The 20,176-nt window shown below is 30.9% G+C and overlaps 1 protein-coding gene and 1 long non-coding RNA gene across 53 annotated transcripts in view; one reads left to right on the forward strand and one right to left on the reverse strand.

Moving 5' to 3' along the window:
• Nucleotides 1–20,176, reverse strand: part of LOC142333101 (uncharacterized) — a 114,204-nt gene that overhangs the window by 82,011 nt on the left and 12,017 nt on the right. The gene's annotated exons all lie outside the window — the stretch shown is intronic.
• The window catches only part of LOC142333097 (uncharacterized), a 97,125-nt gene that overhangs the window by 62,857 nt on the left and 14,092 nt on the right, over nt 1–20,176 (forward strand). For all 50 annotated transcript variants that reach the window (XM_075379961.1, XM_075379954.1, XM_075379953.1 and 47 more), the window contains 3 exons: nt 5,807–5,842; nt 9,279–9,314; nt 11,533–11,577. In XM_075379961.1, coding sequence (XP_075236076.1) covers nt 5,807–5,842; nt 9,279–9,314; nt 11,533–11,577 — 117 coding nt within the window. The remainder of the gene's footprint in view (nt 1–5,806; nt 5,843–9,278; nt 9,315–11,532; nt 11,578–20,176) is intronic.

The raw sequence follows: 20,176 nt of genomic DNA on the forward strand, positions 1-20,176 counted from the left end.
ACTTTGTTCTGATGACTTCGTTGATGACAACGAAGTCATCAGAAAACTGTTCCCTTCAAAAAGACCCGTCAAATCAATTTCACCGTATAAGACACCATCGTCATCGTTCAGCGGCACCGGGCTTTTGCACGCGCAACTCAATTATAATCCGGTCTATTTATATTGGTACGATCCAAACGATCTGGTAGCTAGATTGCATACTCTTGTAGGCGAATATGACGTCGGAAACAAGGACGTTTCTAACGAACTGATATCCATAATTAAAGAATTGAAACAAGTTGAATTTGAAGAATAGACTATTTGTATTTAATTTTTATTTTTACAAATATAGAAATGTCACGATTAAGATTAAGTTGTAATGGTCGTCGAACAGCGAGAAAACAAGGGCCTCCTGGGGAACGTTTTTCGTTGACTAGTGATGGAAATTATGATATAAATCACCATAGATTGTGCAACGTGTCCGATCCTATCGGTGATTCGGATACGGTAAATTTGAAACATGCTAAACAAATGTCGTCGGGTTTCCCCATCACAACCGATGGAAATTACGATATAAAAAATCGTAGCTTGTGTAACATGTCCAATCCTATCGATGTAGCGGACGCGTTGAATCTGCGTCGAACCAAAAGTATGTTTGATGAATACACAATCTATCTGTATGAAAAGTTTATAGGTTTGGAAAGATTAAATGCATACGATGAGGTTATTAGAAAATACATAGCAGATGAAATGGAAAGGCTTGCTAATGTTACTTTTCAATTTATAAATGATGAAAACATCAAGCTTAAAACAAAAGTTGATAGATATATAGATGATGCGATAGAGACGGCCATTAAGGAAATTTTGGAAGCGATTAATAAAAACAATAATGATGTCCTAAAAATAAATTTGGTCCGTCACGATGAATAATTTATTTGAATGAAAAAATAATTTTTTTATATATAGAGATATGAAGGTGAAGAAGAAAAATATTTCCAAGAAAAAAGGCGGACGCGGTATAATGGAATCAGTAATCAATAAGGCTGTAGATTTATTACCGTTTGAAGCTCATATTCCAGGTTACAATTATTGCGGTCCGAGTACGAATTTGGATAAGAGGTTGAAGCGTGGTGATAGAGGCATAAATAAATTAGATGAGGCGTGTAAACTGCACGATATAGCATATTCGAAATATTCAGATAATTAAACGAGATCTCAAGCCGATAAAGCGCTTGCTGAACAGGCTTGGGAACGTGTGCTCGCACCAGATAGCAGTTTGACTGAAAGGGCGGCCGCCTACGCAGTAACTAACGCGATGAAACTTAAATCCAAATTTGGCGGTCGATTGAGATTGAAGAAAGGCGGCGTACGGCTAAGAAAAAAAAAATAATCGATTCAATACCAAATCGCGCTTTGTACGATCACTAAATGATTGAATACGCGAAACAATTCCACACTTCCGCGGTGTTTTTATGTTGGACGCTTTAAATAAATATATAATTTTTTTTCCCTCAATAGAATATTAGTTTTGTATTATTTATTTTGTAAATAGACATTTCAGATGGAACTTTTTAAAATTAAGAGATTGAATAATTTCGTTGATTTTTCTAAATACGCTACCGAACAAAGCGCCGGTTTAGATTTTGTTTAAACGATCGATACGATTTTAAAGCCGGGCGAAATAAAAATAATCGCGACCGGCATTGCTATATCGCTACCTAAAAAGTATGAAGCGCAAATAAGACCTAGATCGGGTATGGCGATGAGCTATGGCATTACAGTTGTGAATTCACCGGGCACGGTCGATGCTGATTATCGCGGTGAAATTAAAATCGGTCTTATAAATTTGGACGATAAAGAATTTACGGTGCAAAGGGGAATGAGAATCGCTCAATTGGTAATATCGAAATACAAACGCATATCGTGGACGGAAAGCGAAACATTAGATGGAACCGAACGTAACGATAAGGGTTTTGGTTCGACTGTTCTGAGACAATAATCTGTTACTTAATTCGTATGAATGAACTATGTACAGATAAATTTATCATCAAGGCCACGCTGTTAGATAATTTAACATTAATAATGACTATAATTTTTATTTATATAGAACGATGAATATATTTTATTTTTTCGTTTTTGTAAGTGTTGTTCAGTAACGTATACTATAATGAATCATTAATAAGAAAATTGTGATTGCAATAGAGTGCGAAATATGTGAATTTTGCCTGTAAATGCTGCATGTATATAACTTTTGTCTAAAATAGAGTGTGCGCGGCTTAAGTAAGTTGATTAATAATAATAATTATTAGAATCATTAATGAGAAAATTGTGTTTGCAAAAGAGTGCGAAATATGTGAATTTTGCCTGTAAATGCTGCATGTATATAACTTTTCTCTAGAATTGGACTAAGTCGCCTGCTGCTCTCTGATTGATCCTTCCTTAATGTATAGTAATAATGCTGCTCTCTGATTGGCTGTTGTGCTAGAAGGAACGTATTATAACTACTCTCCAAGTACTGTGGAAGCTTCTATTTTGTCTCTTACAACCTGACCATTTTTGCATTGCCTTCCCTGAGTTAAGCCAGTGCCAGTCCTTAAGAGAACGCTTATCTACTGTGTCAAACTACAGATACCAATTCCTCCTCAATCATACTCTCTCTAATTTTTCCTCAATACGTTCTGTTTCTGTTGCCATCGTTACAATACGTATTGGAGGGGGTTGTTCCAACAGCTGGGAAAAATCATGAGCCTGCAATGTAAGTTCTTTATCTAGTAACTTTATCTCCCTTTACGTGCCGCGCTCGATAAAATTACTCAGGTCGTCTGCAAGTACTTCAAGTTTAGCAACCATGTTTCGTAAATCAACAATTCGTTCCCCTTCATCCGATGAAGCTAGGCAAGAGGGCTACCTCCCGTCATTATGCGTGCGACTCCCATTGTATATATACTCCCTTAGAGATTCTTTAACACAGCTTGAATTTACTTTTAGACTTGCAAGAAGTCTACTGGCATGTAGATAAGCAACTATTTTTCCTTCATTTCCATTTTCTAGATCAGCAGCAATATTATTTCTTAGTCGGAACCTCTTTCTGAGGTCCTCATATATGGTGCACTTGCTTTCCAGATGCTTTTCCATTGCTTTTCCAGATGCTTGACTGTAAGTGTTTTCTTAAAAACACCGCACATATCTTTCTTCGCCGGTTAAAAGATATGAATTTGTTATTCGCGTGTGACCGATTCTAAGTCTGGTTTTTGTAACCGCTGACTATTTTGTAACTTCTTCAACTATTTCCTGCTCAGAGCAGTTCAGACATTCCTGACAGACCACAGCACTCTTTGAGGTGTTTGACTGTGCCGCGCGAATATTAATACTGAAACAACTCGAAAAAAAACCAACATTACATTTGATATTTCACTTGTTTAACTAAATTTTAAGACTGGCACGACTTGAAGAACAACCTTTCACGCAATAAAAGCTAATATTACCTTTAGAATACATGTTTAAGTAGTTTTGATGTTACTAAATTAATGACACGACGGCTGAACATAATTAGATTGAAAACAAAAATTTTATTTTTTTAAATAAAGATTCATTAAATACAGTTTAATTCTACCAGAATTGTCATTTTTGTAACATCACTAACAAAACATACGACCTTACATATTTTGTTAATAAGCATTTTAGAAGATCACCTAGTATACTCGATCAGCAAAAAAGTTTAAAAATTATTTTTCTGTGGTAAATATTCATTTGGAGCGTTCTGCCATTAAGGCAAGTCCTGTCACGGCTGCAGCTCTCCACCTTGTTCTATCCTTTGGTAACCTCTTTGTTTCGTCGTATTTTCCCTAACCCATAGTTTCATCCATCGTTTGAACTCTTCCTTTCCTTCTATTCACCCGCATCTCAAAAGCCACATGTCGTTTTCTGTCTGCCTTTCTCATCGTCCATGTTTCAACTCCATAGAGCATCACACTGCATATAAAACATTTCATTAATCTCTTCCTTAACACTCAGTTTAACTTTCCACACAGCACTCTACTCTTCTTATTAAACACCTGCTTACTTCTTGATATTCTCATTTTAATTTCTACTGTGCAAGACAGTTCATCAATTATAAAGCATCCTAAGTACTGAAATTTCTTCACCTCTGCAAAACTTCATTTCCTGTTTTAATATCAGTTCTCTCCTCTTTTCTATCTAATACTACGAGAGGTTATCTGTAAAGTAAAGACCGTTTCATTGTAACAAAATTTATTTTAAAAACTTCAAATTTTTTTTTTTTAAACTACTTACCTTATATTACCTTCTCTTAATCGCCACATGAATTAAGACATTTACGGTAGCGATACAACAGCTTCAATATACTCTCGTCGTATTCTTCTGCCGCCAGTCCATTTAGCCACTGTTTAACAACATTTTTGAGTTCATCGTCTCACCCGTGAATTGAATTATCAAAAATTCAAGAGTAGATCCCATTCGGATTTTTTTGTGACGTTCCGTTAAGACGTACGGCACCCAACGTGCAAAAACCTTTCTGAAGCCTAAGTGGCCATAAACAATGCGACCGATAGCAGCTCTTGAAACATCAGGAAAAAGAAGGGCCAGATCGGAATCTTTGAGCGACAATATTTTCTAATTTCATCATCGACGCGATTCAACAACTTCTCGGGGATTATCGAGAGCCTCCCGAAACGTTCTTCATCGTGCACATTAGTTCCGTTATTTATAAACTATCACACCATTTTTGGAGGTTTCTTTCTTTTTTACATTATCAGCGTTATCAACTCTAACTGCCTCAACTGACTCAACTTAAGTTTCAGCCGGCTTAACGTTTTGATGGTTTAAAAAACGTATGACTCCACGTATTTCAGAGTCGGCGGCAAATCGATTTTCTTATTCATTTTATAACGTAATATCTCAAACGTACGTAATCAAAGACAATACAAAACGAAAACTTACCGACAATAACGCAGTGTGTACATTATTTGCTTGGCCATGAACGATAAAAATTAGCCGACCTTAAGGAGAGAGATTTCCCAGCGGTCTTTATTTTAGTGATTTTCCTCGTATATATTTTGTCTTCTTATTATTTATTCTCATACCCTGAAATTTGCAAGCTTCATTTATGTCACTGGTATACAAGTTTTTGTTAGCACTATTACGTCTTCTCACTTTATGATTTCATATATATGATCCGAATTTAAAATGACAAGAATTTACATGAATATGAAACTGAACCTTTTTTCTGTATGTAGATAAAATAAATATTGATTTTCCATCATAGGGTGTACAAAAATTGAAGAAAATTTTTTTACCTATTATAACGAGCGAGTGCAGCACGTAGTAATAACAAACAGACGAAATAATTGTGAGGGTAATAAACAAATAGAATCATTAAACAAAAGATTAATTTGGAAAGTTAATTCAAATTTATTTTTCTTTTAATATTATTTTTAAGTATTAAACAGCGTTGCAGAAAACTCAAATGATTTTTAACGTTTGTTATCTAAATACATATCAAAGTAATATTGCTAGTGTAGCGGGATGTTTTTATCAGTATAATTTTTAATAAATTAGTCAAAAGAAATTTAGTACGGGTTGGTAAATTTTTGTTAAATAACAACAGAAGTTCTATAATCCGTTTTTTTTGTAAGGCAAGATATTAATAAGCAGTTTCGTTATGTGAATTGACAGACGTGTTTTTTTTTCTTTCTCTAATATTTCTCCACTAATTTAACAACAAGATATAATATCACTGAAATTATATTATAATATATAATAAAATAATATATATTATATTATAATATTTAATTCTTTTTTGTTCCAGAATGAGTGGTGCTGAAATGTATGCACACTATGGATGGTAAGTTGATAAATAAGCTTATTTTATCGTAATGAAAAACAATAAAATTTATTAACAAAGTGATATTTTATGACAACATTATTATTAATTGTCTTTTGTCAAAGAATTAGGCAAATTCTATTAGTAAAATTTAACATTCACATCCATACTTGAACGTCAAATTTTAAAAAAATGTAATTATTGTAAAAAATTATTTTTCACTTTTTGTGGTCGTAATACATAGTTAATCATGAACAGAACAAACTTTAAAACTGACATAATGTTTCGTTCATTAAAAAAATTTAATGAGTCATGAGTTACTTTCTATATTATCTACAATAAAATAAATGTATTATTGAATTATTACATCGTTTCACTTAGACATTATAAAACTGCGGTTCTGAAATTTTTTATTCATATTTCATAATCTCATTATGTTTTTCCTGCATAACAGGTAGATTTAATAAGAAGGCTACTTATTGTAATAGATATCATAATTCGACTTCCGGAAAATTTCGACATATCTTCGCGTTTCGCATCCCCCAGACCCCAAGACCACCGTCAGCTCAAAGTTTTATATATTAATTTCTTGTGGACACGATAACTGCCATAATCTTGTGCCAATCATTTTCAAATTGATACATAAAATATAATGAGCAAAATCTCGGTCAACTTCGTTAATGGGCAAAATCGGACTCGAAATGGAAATGGGGGGCTTTTTCGACAAAAAAAAATATCGCTATATCTTTCTCATTAAATAGAATATCGAATTCGTTTAAAGTTTCTACTATTTTTTTGGATAAGGGTTTAAAACTTATCTAAATAAAGTTTTTTATATCACCAACCATTGGCCCAAGTGATGGAAAAAATGGGACTACGAAGACAAAAAAATCATACCTCCCTATAAATATTTTTTATCCCTTGCTTAGCACCGGTGAAATCTACCTCCGCCTTCCGGCGGTCCAAAAGGAATTTTTTTTTTTAATTTTAATATGTCTTAGTTATTTTCATTACCATCTCAGTTAAGATACGAGTATGCCTAAATTCTTCCTTAACATTTTATTTAATTAAACACGAGAATGATCTCAAAAAATAATAAAAAAAGTAGGATTCAGACAGACTTAAACCGTGATTTGTATGCAAGTAAGCGATAATCTACTCGCCTATTTATTATACAATAAGTGTAGTTAATATTGTAAAAATAAGTACTTTCGGTAGTTATCTGTTTATTTAATGGTTTACAGTTATGTTACAAATTTTAGTCTCACAATCCTCTTCAGCTGCTCCCAAATTCCTTGTCTGCCGAGCTTTATGACATTATATAATTCGATATCAACACATGTTCCGTATAGACCTAATGTATTTACTAACTTGTGAATTAAAGGGATAGAATTTTAATGAAGTACAACAGTGGTTCATCTTAAGTTTTAATGGTTATTTATTGTTACTGTAAACTAATTAAGAGGACTTTTAATTTAAAGTGATTTCTTATAATCGATTCAACGTAGTCAGTAATATGATAACTCTTTTACGGGCATTAAATAGGGCTTACTACGTATTTTCAAGTGATTTTTTTATTTAATGACTTTGGATTTACTGTCCTTAGAGGAGAAGAATTGTTCTTTCAGTTCATAAATACAAAAAAAAACATATGTTCGAGTTTATGATTAGTGAATTATATTACCACATTTGAAAAGGGTGGAGTTCCAACAATTCAAAGTTATCTATTGGTATTATCTTAAAAACCAGAATCATACAAATAACCCAAAAAACGAAAATCATAGGAAATGAGACGACCAAAGAAACAAGTGCAAATTATTGTCTGGATTCATATTTTTTAAGATTTAGTGGAGGTCCAATCGCAGCATCATATCATGGATGACTCTTTATTATACTGCAAAGCCTTCATGACATTGACGAATTTTTGTTTGCCGTAAATCGACCGGAAATAAATAAACTTAACTTATTTATAACGTATTGAATCGATGACACAACATAACAATGAAACAAAAAAAATGGGTGGCTCTTGTAATGCTCATAAGTAAAATCTTAGTTAGATTAATATTTTATTTTGCCTGCTCTTGACTAAACAGGATCGACTACAGAAATATAATATTATGGAACGCCTTTTATCGATAAAGATAAAGGACCATACTGTATCGGATAAAAGAGATTAAACTTAATGAATTTTATAAATTCATTTAAAAGCGGTTGAAGAAATGATTCTTATAATCTGTGATTGCAACTCGTGAAACTGAATAAAAAGTTTATTTTATCATGTGTAAAAGATTAGGTTATATTGTAGTATTATCAATACTCCTGCTCTGACAGCCATCATAATTTTGGTGTACCTTTATGTCTCCTTCCAAAGTATTATATTAATAAACCAACGATGCAAGCCTTTCTTATGACATTTTTATAAAGATTTTATTAGCATAAATTAATACAATTGAAACAAAAGAGTTTCGTTTTGGCTCTATATATATGAAAAAAAAAATTAAGTTAATAATGTGTTGAAGACGATAAATTTAAAAAAGAACATTTATTTGGTTAACTTTTCGTCGCAAATCAGTTATTTTATTGCCAATTTTCAAAGTCAAGATTTCTGAGGTTCAAATCCCGGTAAACGTTAATTACTTTTATGCGGATCTGAATACTAGAAAGTGAATACCGCCGGTTCCTTTGGCAATAGGGTTTCAATTAACCAGCGGTATCAGGTGGTTCGGCCTGACTCTGCAGAAGGCTACAAGTCATTTGTGTCATGTCTGTATGTATGTGCGTATATATCTCGCATAACTCAAAAACGATTAACCTTAGGATATTGAAATTTTGGATTTAGGACTGTTGTAACATCTAGTTGTGCACCTCCGCTTTTGATTGCAAACAACTGAACGAAAAGTGTCCAAAAAAGCCCAAAATCCAAAAAAAGTTGGATTTGGTATTTTCCTGAACTGCAGTAAGAAGCCTTTATTGAGAGCTTTTAAACGATATATTCGTTGGTTCCAGAGTTATAGTCAAATACAATTTTAACTAATCAAGATCATCCAAGTGGAAGGTTCATCGGTTTGAATTCGACTTCACTTCCTTTTTTATTATTATTATTTTTTTTTAATTTAAATATATAGATTTATTAATAATTATTAACCGGTGATTGTAAAAAAAAATTATAATAAATACTTATTCAATAATGACAATAAAAAAAAATATGAAAAATATCTGAAGTTATTAATGAAATAAAATTTTATGTACTTTTCATTATAAAAAAAAATGTGTATATGTAATGTAATAGATGTACAACGAAGTCATGCGGTGTCCACATCATTATTTTTTTGAAGTTTGAACCACATTCTATTAATTAGAGCAAAGAAATTTATTTTTAATTACTAAGTAAGTCATATGTTAATGATGCAATAAGTATTTAACCTCCATAACCGGTTACCATTTAATAATTTTTCAGTGGAAATGGGATCCAGAAAATGAAATTTCAGTTAAGGTAAGCATTATTTTAACAAAATTATAGATGCATAATAATATTTATTTTTTAAATTATAAAAAATGTTTATCAGGAGTCCTCTGAAAAGATTTCAACTTCATAAACGATGTACATTTTACAATTTAAAATAAAGCAAATATTTTACATCAACTTCTGTCTAATTACGTCCAGTTTTTTAATTGTTACGAAAAGAGTTTGGTTAAAATTATGCTTTAAATTCAAGGCAAGGCAGTGCTGCATTTTCTGAGAACATCAATAAATAATCAACGTATGATGTTTGTAAATTTAATTTGACTGAACAAATTTAAAACAGTGATCCTGCAGTTGTATTGCAATTAATATTGAACAATTCTTTTTATGGAACTCGGAAAATAATAGTAAAAACACATTTGCGATCTGTTGTTGAAAACGAACTTTATTAATAAAAGCAAAAAATAAAATAATAACTATTAAACCATATTCCACGTTCATAATTATAGTTATTTTTTTATTTGTAAATTTATCTCGATGACAATAAGAAACAAATATAATAAATAATTAAAAAAATAAATAGTCTTAACCGTGATTGTCAGTTGATCCGTTCATTTCCGAGCAGTCAAATAGCCATTAAAAAAATAAATTTGTTAAGTGATAATTGAGAAATGACACTGTGGGAACTCTCTTTTTAAATTCTTCAGTCAAATTTAACGTCAAATTGTAAAGTTTTATCTTATTATATTAATAAGACTACAAAAATAAAATATTGTGGAACGCCTTTTATTGTAGGACCATACTGCGACAGATGAAAGAGTTTACTCCTTATTAAGTGTATAAATCATTTTAAAAGCGGTTGAAGATTGATTCTTATAATTTGTGTCAGCAAATCGTGAAACTGAATTAAAAAATATTTATTTTTCATTTGTAAAATATTCGGCTATATTTTAGTATTATCAATATCTCTACTCTGACACCCATCATAATTTTGGTCTACCTGTATATCTCCTTCCAACAAGGTGATATTAAAAACCACCGATGCAAGCCTTTCTTATGACATTTTTATGAAGATTTTATTAGCACAAATTAGTACAACTGAAATAACAAAAAAATAGATTTAACTATCAGTTACATATTTAAAGTACCTTCTTATAAACATTTTATTAGCATAAAATTTACTATTTTTACTAAAAAAGGACTTATTTATCTATCACTAAAAGTCCATCGAAGCCAATGCGTAAGTTAGCACAGCAGCAAGATATCAAATTGGCTACCTCACATAAAGCAGTTAGAAAACAACTAAAACCTTTCCCCTGCAAAGTAATATGTGTTCAAGAACTGAACACTACAGATCATGAAAAATGGTTAAATTATTTTCAATGGTTTAAACGTTTTATTGACCAATATTCCGTAGGTGTCTACGACGTAACATTTTTAACATTTGTACGATATACATATGTACGAAACATTGCAGTACATCACTTGGTTAAAGTGTTTTACAACAAATTGAAAGGTGTGGAATGTGGCACTAATGTTTGCAGAAATCATTTTCAACACCTTTTATAAACTATTCCAGTTATTGTATTATCCATTCCTATAAAATAATGGAATAAAAATACAAAGTAATAATTAAAAAGGTTTCGTCATTACTCTTCCATAACTCCAGTGCACAGCAGCTTTCTGAAAGCACTGTACTAAAGAATACTAAAATAAATATTAAATTTGTACCACATTCATCACAAATGTGATTGGAAATCGTTCTCCACTGATAACTCAGATAATAACAAATCATTCTTGATTATTATGCTTTCTTCCCACCTCACTGCTTTATTTAAACGATTTCGTACAAAATATTAAAACCTTTAAACTTTTTTGTTAGTAAATAAAATATCAATTGTATACGGACTTGAATACTAGACAATGGATACCTGTGTACTTTGGTAGTTGGGGTTCAATTAACCACACATGTAATCATCGTCGACCTGAATCTGTACAAGACTACAACTAATTTACACGTCATGCATATCATCCTTCTCACAATGGGCCGTGGGATGGTTGCTTATTTTCACTAGTTGACCAGATTACAACAAATATATTAGGAATATCATAAATAAAAGTTCCTAATGTACGTATGAAGCAAGTCATTAAGCTTCAAACTCATCAGCAAAGATGTAGTGCGACTAGAGCACAGATAATAAGTATATTGTTAAGAATTCTAACTCATTAATTTTTGTTTGTATTTCAGTGATGAAGAATCAGAAAAAAAAATAATTAAGAAAATTGATATGTCGTAAGTGATTTTTTTTTTTTCAGTGAAATAGTATAAAAATAGAAAAATCTGTTGAGTTATAAACTGTCATTTATTAATTTCATTATTGACGTTCAGCGTGAAATAGGGTTTATTCTAATTCGATTAAACAACGTTGGTAGCGATTTTAGTTTCTACTGCTTTTATAAGAGAAGTTACATTCTCGAGATGGTATAACGAACACTATACTGAAGCTAATATAGGAGTAATTAAAGAATAATTTCGAAACTGTGGTCGTAGAATTTTGATTGTATCATGCGCCGAAATTGAATATTTCACAACTCAATATTTCCCATCGATCGGTACCCATCACTCTGAGTATAAGTGACAATAAAAAATATGTAAAAAAAAATGATAAAAACCAGTCTTTTACTAAATGAACTAAAAAGTAAAAAATAAAAAACGTTTTTAAAACACCACTACTAAATTAAACATTAAAAAGTAAAAAAATAATTTTTGGTCGGTATCTCAGAATGGATTTGACAAGCTTTACGTGAAAGTCATAGCTTTAAAATAAAAATTTATTGTTTTTCCCAATTTTTTATATGCGTGATTGTTGCCCTAAAGAGTGGGGTGCTCATGACAAAGCACCTCTTTAGGTCATCCATCACGCATATAAAAAATTAACAAAAAGATAAAATTTTTAATTTGAAGCTAAGACTTTCACATAATCTTGCATATCACCATCAAAGCTTGTTGTCAAATCCTTTCTGAGATACCGTCCTAAAATTATTTTTTACCTTTCAGTGCGTTATGTTAAAAAGTGGTGTTCAAAAATATTTTTACACATCTTTTATTTTCTACTTTTTAGTCTTCATAAGATTATACTTTACAGCTGCGCTAGCGCACAGGTTTGAACAATCTTTCGAAGTTTTCATGCCTCCAGTTTCCAATACCGCAGACAGCTTTAAACGTTTGTACATCCTAAAATATTACTGTATATACTCATATATCCTTGACTGGAGCAAGATGGAGAAATTGGGGTTTTTTGCCTTTCATTCTTGCCATAATCTAGATGTGCACCCAGCAATTTGTTTTTGGATTCAGTACATCCTCCTCTCACACGGGCTGTATCTGATGAATCATCAGACATAAATATTGAATGTAACGGTTATATGAAATTTGAGTTATTGCCTCAGCCGTAGAAAAAAATACTTTCGTTCAATTTAATCAATTGAAACGACAATATCACAAACATGGATAATTCTTGAGGCTAGACGCCTGCACCTCCAGAGGTGACTCTGTCAGTTGCACTCAATCCATCTTCTTTGAGGTATTTGGTTCGTCCCGCCAGGGGTTGTTCACACCTATATTGATGTCTTTTTGAATGAGCCATCAATCTATCACCTAAATCGCGTCCTACTCCATCAGTTGCTGGAGTGGTTTGGGTTTATCCATATTTCCTTTAATTTCTTTTATGGGATCTATTATCGGTCGGAAGTGTTTTTTAAACAAAGCATCTTCTTCGGCTAAACCCATCAAGTAAGACGCATGTTTACGTTTAAAATCGTTATTTAATTTATCAATTGCAACCATTTGTTTCTCCTTCATATACATTGTCTTAAAATTAAAAAGAAAAAGAAAATTCAAAGTAATAGTCCATTCGCGAATACGTTCAACGCTGCGTTCGTCCAGCGTTCAATCGTCAATTAAAAATTTATCGATACCGTTTCAATAGCGACTTTTATTTTTATCACTCTCTTTATCGATAACTAGAAAAGCGTAACGGTTGAATAATATTAGTAAATTGCAATTTTTTCGTATCAGTTGTTTCGGTATTTTAAAATATTTTGCGCTAAATAAAAACAATCAATTTTATTGCGACCACCTCTTGCAAAATAAGCACCGATATTGCCTTGTTTTTGTTTGGTTATATCATCGAAAATCATTATTGAATGCGGTTTAACAGCTTCCGGTTGTGGAACTTGATCGTTTTCAGAATATTCATAGTAACCGAGTTCTGGATTTAACATTCATCAAGTTTGATAGCATTCTACATAGAGGTTGGTGAAAGGATTTTGAAAAAACGTACAAGTTCTGAAAAAGTCCTCCGTTTGGTTGAACTAAAAGATTAAAAATAATATTTGTTTTACCGCAGGTTGATTGGTCGCATACAATACATCTAATACCGTTTGGTAAGAGGGATCCATGCCTACTTCGTTTTTCGAATCCGTAACCCATCATTGCGTTCACGATGGGGAACTTTGTTTTCTGTTGTACTTACTTCATCATGCATCTTTTATGAAATGTTTAATATTGAAACCATTAACATATGCGAATAGATAAAAAAACACGCGCGACTAAGCTATTGATATATCTATTCTACAGGTGTAATACAAATGAGCATGGAATAACATATTAATACAACTAAAACAATCAACTGAAACATTATTTTTGAATCAATATAGAAATAAATAAAGTGATTATCAATAAACTATTAATCTAATGTTGTAGATATGTTTATTGTAATTGAAAGAATTGAAAACAAATAATAAGGACATTTTGCTAAATTATTTTCAAATTCCTCAACAAAATTATTTTTATTATCATAATATTAATCATCTAATGCTGTGCAATGAAGAGTACTATCACTATTAAGAGTTATTTTTATGCGTAATTCATCAGTAATGAGCATAAACCTCATTAAAATCATCAATAATTGAGTAATTTGAGATTTAATCGGTTTATTCCTTACCTTAAAGGAATAACTAAGATAAAATTTATGAGTACTTGTGGACATATTGTTATCTCTTTTATAAATGATTAAAAATCTAAATCAATGAACTACTGATCTTTTCCCGACGTTGATATCATTACATCAACTTTACTAATAGGAAGTAAATGATAAGGATGTTTTGGCAGATCAGCATAACGCTCATCAGGTTCAATATAAAATTCATCTATTGCAACAAAATCACAAAAACCATCCATGAATAATTATTTTTATATGCGATGTATCCCAATGAAAATATTTTTCAACATCATTCGCAAAGTTTTCAATACGATTTTTAATTTCCCGTTTTATTGGTTTGTTAGATGAGTAAAATGAATATTTAATATTCATATTTTTTTTAAATTCAGATTATTTACTGCTATCAAATAGCTCCTTATTATTATCATCTAGATAAACACAGAAAAGATATAATAATGTATTTGTTTTAATTTGTATTCACAGTGATTTTGGCAATAAAAAATTGGTGTTAAATAACATCACTCAAATCTATCCATGAATTGTAAATTATATGGAATCCGAGCCGTTTTACATACGTCTTGTTGCCTTTTCGTTTGAGCATTTTCTCAATTTGTTATACGTCTTTGTGTTTAGATTTTTGCACTTAGTGTTGATGAAAACGTCCTTTTCTGAGTTCATTTCTACTATCAATTAGTTCATATGTAACCGGTAGATATTCAGCGTGCACCGTATGTATTTTCAATAATTCATTCGCCCAATTCGGTAATTAACCTTTTTCGAATATTTTTTATGTTTGCTTATGCGAACGTAATCGCCAACATAAAATTTAATTTTTACAACACTCTTTTTTCTATCGTATTTTTTGTTTAGATTTGCAAGCACTTGCGATTCGTTCGTATTATTTACATCTTTTGGTATAAATTTTGTGACTGAAAGCACAACATTGTTATACTCTTTGAGTAGAGCTTGTAGCATATCAGTCCACTTGCAGCTTTCCTGTTCTGTAAATTTAGTCCACGTTTTCGTTTTTAGGGTTCTATTGAAGCGTTCAGTTACCGCAGGTTTTTTATCTGAATATGTGGAATAATGATTTATGTTGAATTGTTACAATAGAGCTTTCACTTGTGGATTATAAAATTCCTTTCCTGCTCCGTTTGAAAATGTTTCATCTTATGCTTTTCAAATATTGGTTGCAAAACGGACGCGACCTCTTTACCCGTCTTATTCTTTAACGAGATAGAGTACGCGAATTTAATAAAACAATGGATAGCAGTCAAAAAATATTTATAATCCTTACTGGTTCGAAATACGGTATCATTTTGACTATATCTGCTTGCACAAGGTCATTAGACACTTTAATTCGGTATTTCTAATAAGATAATTACGTCTAGCCAGCTTGTGTAATTTTTTCCCCAAATCGGCTTTGATAGATATTCCCGTTTTAAAAGAAAAAAAAAATAACATAAATAATAACGTAATAAAATATATAATAACGTTTATTACATAAATCCGACTCGCCTTCACGTTCTTCCTTTGCTGTTGCCGCGATTTGTAACTTATTAAAAGATTTTTCATATAACTTTTTTTAAAGTCATCAAATTCCATATCTATATTAAAATGACTATGTCTTCTTTTAGATTTAAATCTTTAAAAGCAACATTAAAAAATCGTACACTATTTGGATCTTTTAATTTTTTATAAACAAGTTTAAAATTGGGATATCATTTTTTTAGTTTATTCAATTCATGATCTAAATTTTTATATTGAACGCGAATAGCATAATATTTATACTCTTCATTATCTATATTTTTACCCAAAATTATAATGCAATTATCACATTCATCGAGTGGAAAAACTGTAGATAAATATGGTGTGGTCATGGCTTTAATTTTTTTACATTACATTTTAATTCGGTAATTTGCAAATTTTAAATTTTCATCTACAATTTTATCATTTTCGATTAGCATTTTTTCTTGCTTATTTTCTATATATCGCAACTTCGAATCCTGCTGAATATTATCGTTTTGATATGACTTAAAAACTTTGATGAAAAAATCTTTTATAATTTTATTACATCGAACATAAAAACTTAGGGATATCCAAGATGCTATTGCTAGTATTAAATAAACACAAACATACGTTCCTGTTATAATTTGGGAATTACCGCTCGTAACTTACGACATTATTTCATCGGTCGGAATTCCGGCCAATGAGATATATTGTAATAAAAAATTTAGACAGTTTATTTTCATTCCAATGTTTAAATTGTTTCCCACCATCATGACATAATTTTGTTGCTTTGAAAAAACCCGTATCTCCATCAATTATAAGTTTAAAATCACCAAAGATATCATACGAATAGTTATCTTTAATCTGGTCATAACACACATCTATTAAACTCATTTGTAAGTCTATAATAAAACGATAAATTTTATCAACAATAAAATGTTGATTTTATATATTTTTACTTTTATATATAGAATCATAAAAATGTCTAATATCTTCGATAAATTGAATAGTTTAAATTTTACAATTAATATAAGTGAAAAGGTCTACAATAGGCTATATAGAATAGAAAAAGTGAAGTTTACAAAGACAAAAATGGTGATTCAATTGAAGTTTCTGGAAAATATTTACCTCAACAATTTAATCATCTTATCAATAAGATTTGAATGAAATCAATCAACCAACAGATCTACATATAATTTATAAATGTTTGAAAAAACTGTCTTATGGACATAATTATCATAATGTAGATTTTAAACGCAGTATTGATGTTACAAATTAAGTCGTATACAATTTAGAGATGTAATGTATTTGTCATTTTGAAATAAATGTACATTTAGAACTCCATCGCGTGATTGTGTTGTAGTTGATAAAAATAAAATACGATCTAATTGTAGTAATTGGGGTTTGTACCATTTGAATCTAGTTTATATAAACTATTTTGAAAGTCGAAATTCCAGCTACCAAATGTTTCCACAGTCGGCATCGGCTTTTACCCAGTCAAAAGCCGCAGTCGGGATTCCGGCATCGGCTTTTTTTTATAAAATTAATTTAACTCTTCTTATTGTTTATTTTCAACCGTGAAACTAAACTAAGCTAATAGAATAGATGAAGGCTAATTTTTTTTTCTTCTTTTCACCATATATTCACCGATATCTTTATGATCGTATGCAAGTAATTCTATAAGGTTTTCTAATATGAATCTTTTATCATTGTTTGGAGAGAGAGAGCTTTTTACACTGATCAATCGAGTAAATTTCATGATTAAAAGTACGTATTGATTTCGATGTGGAATATGAAATTTTTCTGTTGAATAAACAATCTTTATACATTTCATGATTTAAAACTTTCAAATTATAATCTTTATCAAATATACGAGAACCCTTTTTAATCTGTTAGGCTGTCTTTTTTTGTTGTAAATAATAATCGGTGACACCTGAAAGTAACGAACACATTTTAGCTCTTAACACAACAAATTCATGGATTGGTAGACCCTTCATTTCATTTTTTAAACGACCTTATCATATTTACTCGATGCGTAAACATTTCGATTTCTTTCATTCAAATGTTTGTTATCCCCCAAAATTGATCAAAATGTTCAACTTTTGTTGGTACAATTGAGTATAATAGCGAATCTGTATCTGTCAGTAGCTTTATGTTTTCATCACCGTATCAAGGTAAAAAATGATTGTAATGATAATCGTGCATGATTAATTTTGCTAAATCTGTTACTGTTAAACCCACACATATGAGTTTATTTTAGTATTTATTTTTCTTCACCATTGATATTCCAACTTTCCGTTGATTTCCTTTCCGTAAATATAATAATGTTTAACTCTTGGACTAGCTTTTAATTTTTTAAACTTGGATTCGTCATTGATCAAACGCATATCGATTCGCTTTCTTACATTTTCAAAAGTTTTTCAGCATACACTGTTGATTAATAATTTAAAAACTTTTTTCAATCTTATCTTTAGTACTAACCCACTCATGAAAATTTTTCTAAACGTAATCTTTCAACTATGGATATTGGTTAAAACGGCTCTATGTATTTTCAACAACATCATAGACGATATAATTAAAGACATCATTTTAACGTTCTGTAATGTAGAACGTATTTGTGCTTATCTTTCAAAGTACACAATCATTTTTTCATGCTACTCGATGCAAACGGAGAAATCATACTACTGGGAATGGATTCTTTCTCTAGCGCGAGTAGATAATCTTTATGCGATTCGTGTAAGTGTTTAGGATATGCTCAATCGACTTATTAATAAAACCCATTTCCGCATGATCTTTCCCATCGTTTAGACGGTTTACGAACAAATATTCAATTTCGTTTTCATCACACCATCTGAATCCGTCTACAACAAGCAACGGTTCAATCATACATCTCCCATAAAGAGATCTAACACCATAATATTTAATTAATTTTATCGGTTTATTTTTATCATAATTACTCATTTGCGGATCGTTTGCCATAGCATAACGGTTGGAAATCATTGACACGCCGCCGCGAATGCCTTTTTGAAAAAACAAATACATATCGAGATCTGTAATGAGTTCTGATTGCAACTTTGTATCCTTGAGGGCTGCAAACCACGATAAATGTGGAGCAAATACATAATTATACGGATCTGAATTGTTTATTTCAATCATTTTATTACGAAAATTCTCAAACTCATCAGCCAACAACATGACATCCAATTTCATATAGAAATCATGGTATTCATCGAGCGTCTTCATTTTGAATCGATTCCAAACGTTTTGGTCGTGCATATAATCCGATTCGGAGATGTTTTGTTTCTTTAAATCATCATACACCCCTTCGATGGGCGGCAGTTGAGTTTCATCCAAAAGAGTTGCCAATTTAATACATGTATATTGATAAAAATACCTTTACGTTATGCTTTAGGATACAACCATTACGTTGAATTAAGAACTTTCATCTATTTTTTTATTTTATTATCGTTATCATTTTTTTTATATCAATTTGAAACTGTGGGTAACTTGTTTTAAAGCATATATTCGTATATGCTACGTGACCGTCTGACAATTTACGACAACTAGGAAATAAACGTTGCACTAGTTCATTAAGCCTATAAGATTCAATTTCTTAGTTGGTTCTTTGCTGGATTTTTTGGACGCATCTCAAACCCGTGTTTTCCTATATATTTTGCAGTAAATCCACTCTTTCAGCGTGTAAATTTAACTGTAAATAGGGAATAATCTTATAAAACAGACGTTGAGTGCTTCAACTTGGACTCAAGGAGTCAAAGGTTAAAATGACGATTGAAGCTGGACATATTATGCTACTAATTATTCCATTAATTTCAAGTTTTTAGGTGTTTTGGACTCAGCACCCTTTTCTAGTTTAACACGTAATTAAAAGTAGCGACAGATTACTTTTCCTGGGCACTCGTTTAATTTTATTTTGTCACTTAAATTAATTGTATGTTTATTTGCATTTTTACTTGAATGAAATTTTTAGATCGTTAAATATTTTAAACAATATTTTTTTTTTTATAATCTGAAACATGGTTACAGCTGATATAATAAATAAATTATTACAAAAGTGAAAATGCACCTTACCAGCAAATTAAATGTGTTTCTCCAGATTTTCCAGTCCTAAGACCATCGTCAGGAAAATATAAAAAAAATATTATAAAATAAAGTCAAAAAATTAAAATGATTTAAGTCATGACTGCTTAATCATTTGATTTTAATTTCCTTAATTTTTTACTTTATTTTATTCTCCTGGCGATGATTTAAGTACTGAAAGGTCTAGAAAGACACAACTAATTTGCTGGTAAGGTGAATTTTCATTTTTTTAATAGTTTAGAAAACATAGAAAAATATAATTATCATTTTTGTGCATAATAC

Source organism: Lycorma delicatula, chromosome 12 (genome assembly GCF_047948215.1).
Source record: "Lycorma delicatula isolate Av1 chromosome 12, ASM4794821v1, whole genome shotgun sequence".
Classification (NCBI taxonomy): Eukaryota; Metazoa; Arthropoda; class Insecta; order Hemiptera; family Fulgoridae; genus Lycorma; species Lycorma delicatula.